A 2,697-nucleotide genomic window follows, 5' to 3' on the forward strand; every position below is an offset into this window, starting at 1 on the left:
CCCCCCCCACCCCCCCCACCCCCGCCATCGGGAAAGCTCAGAGCCATGATTCCACAGACCCCAGCGACGCTCAAGTATAATAACAACAATCACAGACCACCGCACTGAGTCCGAAACCCTCTGATCACTTCTTCCTTCCAACTAGCTTGGTGAGAGGATCGGGACGGTCCTCGAAACCGAGGTCAAAATAAAACAACACACAGGTGCCAACATCTGGGGAGCACATTCCTCCAGTTACAGTGTCCAGCTGGTCTCGTAGGAAAGCTGGCAGATCAAGGCTCTCCTGACCACACTGTTTCTGATTCCAAAGAACGAGGTCGGCATGTGGTATAGGTAAGCAACTAAGCAAGTCTCCCCGAAAGTGTAACGCAGGGAGTGGCTGAAAATGATCTTACCTCCTCAGGCAAGAGGCCGGGAGACCTGCAAGTCCTTTGCACATCTTGTTAGGCCTGGGATTCGCAAACTGGGGAGGAAAGGCGGCAGGCAGGAGGCGCTGCGGCTTCTGTTTTCAGCTCCCCGGCCCTCCTCTCGCGGAAGACGCGGTCAGAAATCTGCGAGCTGCTAGCGAGGCTGGCGGGGTCCCTTTTATAGCCCAGCCGACGCCGCCCGGCCAATCAGACGGCAGTTCTGGAACCGCCCCCTCCTCCGTACCGCCCGGCCATTCAGACGGCAGCTCTGAAACCGCCCCCTCCCCTCCGCGCCGCTCGGCCAATCAGACGGCAGTTCTGAAACCGCCCGCCCCGCAGCGCCCGCCTCCCCAGCTGCTGGAGATGAGCAGGGAGGTACATGACGCATCACCGTGCTAAGTGAACAGCCCGGGAGAAACCTTTTGCGAAGCGGGAGGAAGGAGAAGAAAAATGTGCTCAGTGTCCCTACCGATGTCGGTATGGGGTTTTGAATTCCTAGAAAAGGGGGAGGGGGAGGGAGAGTGTCACATGCTACGAAACATAGGTGTATTCATTCTAATATAAAAACAATGTCAAGGAAAAGTTGCCTCCTGGAAGGAAAGCTGGCAGCAAGACTCGGTGAGCTCACTTTGGGACCGAATCTCAATGCACTTCCTTTTTTTTTTTTTTTTTTTTTTTGCATTAGAAATAGCATATCGCACGTGGTCCAAGAGCTCATCCTATTTCCAGAAGGGACTTGGCAGGAGCACAGTTTCCAGGCAGCGATGTGCAGAAGTTGCCCGAGGGGTAGTCACATTCATGCAGGGATATGGAGAGGAAAAGCTGGATGGCAGGCAGTTATATGCCCGGCAGCACAGAAAATTCCCCTTAGGGAAAGTGGATTAGCCACGTCTGTCATCAGCCTGACTGTGGAATAGTTCTCTAGAAATCTTACTAGGAACAGAACTCAGCCTAGCACTGACGGTCTCTTATACGTCCATGCCTCCTGCCAAGAGCTGCAAGGCAGCAGCTTGAGGACCAGAGGAGAGAGTGAATGAGCAATGATAGACACCCTCTTTCTTATTTGCAAATAGATGTATATATTATTATGTCTTACAGAATTCAGGTCTTCAACCTGGTATATCAAGGTATTGAAAGAGAGAGAGAGAGAGAACGGGGCAAGAGAAGATGTAATTCGCATGCATATTACCAGGCTTCTGAGTGAATATAAGAACATTTGAGCCTACAGGTGGTTCTGACACCTGGACAATTAGTATCTTTTGTGCGTAATATGACAGACTGAATGTTCAAAGCAGCACGCAGGTGTTTTGCATCCTGTAGTCATAGCTCTGGTACCCACACCAGAGTTACAGAGGGGTCTTCACCTTGCAGGAAGGCACTGCGTGGAAGGAGGGAATTAATTGCTACGTCAGACCCAAACAGCTTTCATTTTTTTCAGTAGACGGGCTCCTGATCATAGCAATATAGTGAGCTGTGCTTTACATATAAGAAGCAGGGACGTCAAATGGTTTCAGTGGAGAAGGTGAAAAATAGACGGGTTCCAGTGAGATGGAAAGGTACCTGAGAAAATAGAAGGGGGAGTGATAACGAGCAATCTGCCTACCACATACATAACCCCTAGACATCCCGCACTGCCCACCCCCTTACCCTGGTCCGTGGCTAGTAGAGCAAGGAGATGCCAGAGAAATATGGAAGTATGCATCTAGAAGATGTGTGTAAAATTATAGGAAAAATTCTCTGGCCTTCTCCAAGGCAAATGGGAAAAAAATTAGATTAGCTACTGGACACCTTTTCCTTGGGGTGTACCATAGAACACATACATTTCTTTGTGAAGCTGATGGCTGTCCTAGGTTGTGTTGTGGAAGAGACTACAGTGCAATGCAGAGTGACAGAGGCCATCGGACCAAGGAAGGTAGACCCAGGGAGATGGACCGATCAGAACTGGCATCAAAGAGGAGAGAATAATTCACAGGGAGAAAAGTCACCCAAAGATAGACGAAGCCCTTCTTTGTTGACCTAGGCACCTAAGAGAGTGATTGTTCAGGTAGTTTCATTTTAGGAACATGAAGGAAGACCCCATAAGAACTTTATACCTTGGACCTAGGTCAAAGAGAAGCTTGATTTGTCATAAATACAAACAGTGCCAATCAATGAGTTAAATGGGATTCAAGATCATCGAGGCTAATGCCTTCATTTTACCAAAAATGAAATAGAGGGGGAAAGTGACTTGCCAGGGTCACGCCTTCTAATAGAGCTGGTTCCTGAAACCAGGCTATGTCTACTGGATTGT

The 2,697-nt window shown here is 49.3% G+C and overlaps 1 protein-coding gene across 2 annotated transcripts in view; it reads right to left on the minus strand.

Annotated features, from left to right (window-relative positions):
• Positions 1-571, minus strand: part of RGS4 (regulator of G protein signaling 4) — a 7,323-nt gene extending 6,752 nt beyond the window's left edge. Inside the window, exon 1 of one of the 2 annotated variants that reach the window (XM_040460906.1) lies at positions 396-568. In XM_040460906.1, the coding sequence (XP_040316840.1) occupies positions 396-439 (44 nt within the window). In that variant the 5' untranslated portion in view covers positions 440-568. Of the gene's footprint in view, positions 1-395 lie in introns of both variants that reach the window. The other variant, XM_040460907.1, reaches the window with a different exon arrangement.
• Positions 572-2,697: the final 2,126 nt, after the last annotated feature.

Source organism: Herpailurus yagouaroundi, unplaced genomic scaffold, assembly GCF_014898765.1.
Source record: "Herpailurus yagouaroundi ecotype Mexico unplaced genomic scaffold, PumYag 253, whole genome shotgun sequence".
Classification (NCBI taxonomy): domain Eukaryota; kingdom Metazoa; phylum Chordata; class Mammalia; order Carnivora; family Felidae; genus Herpailurus; species Herpailurus yagouaroundi.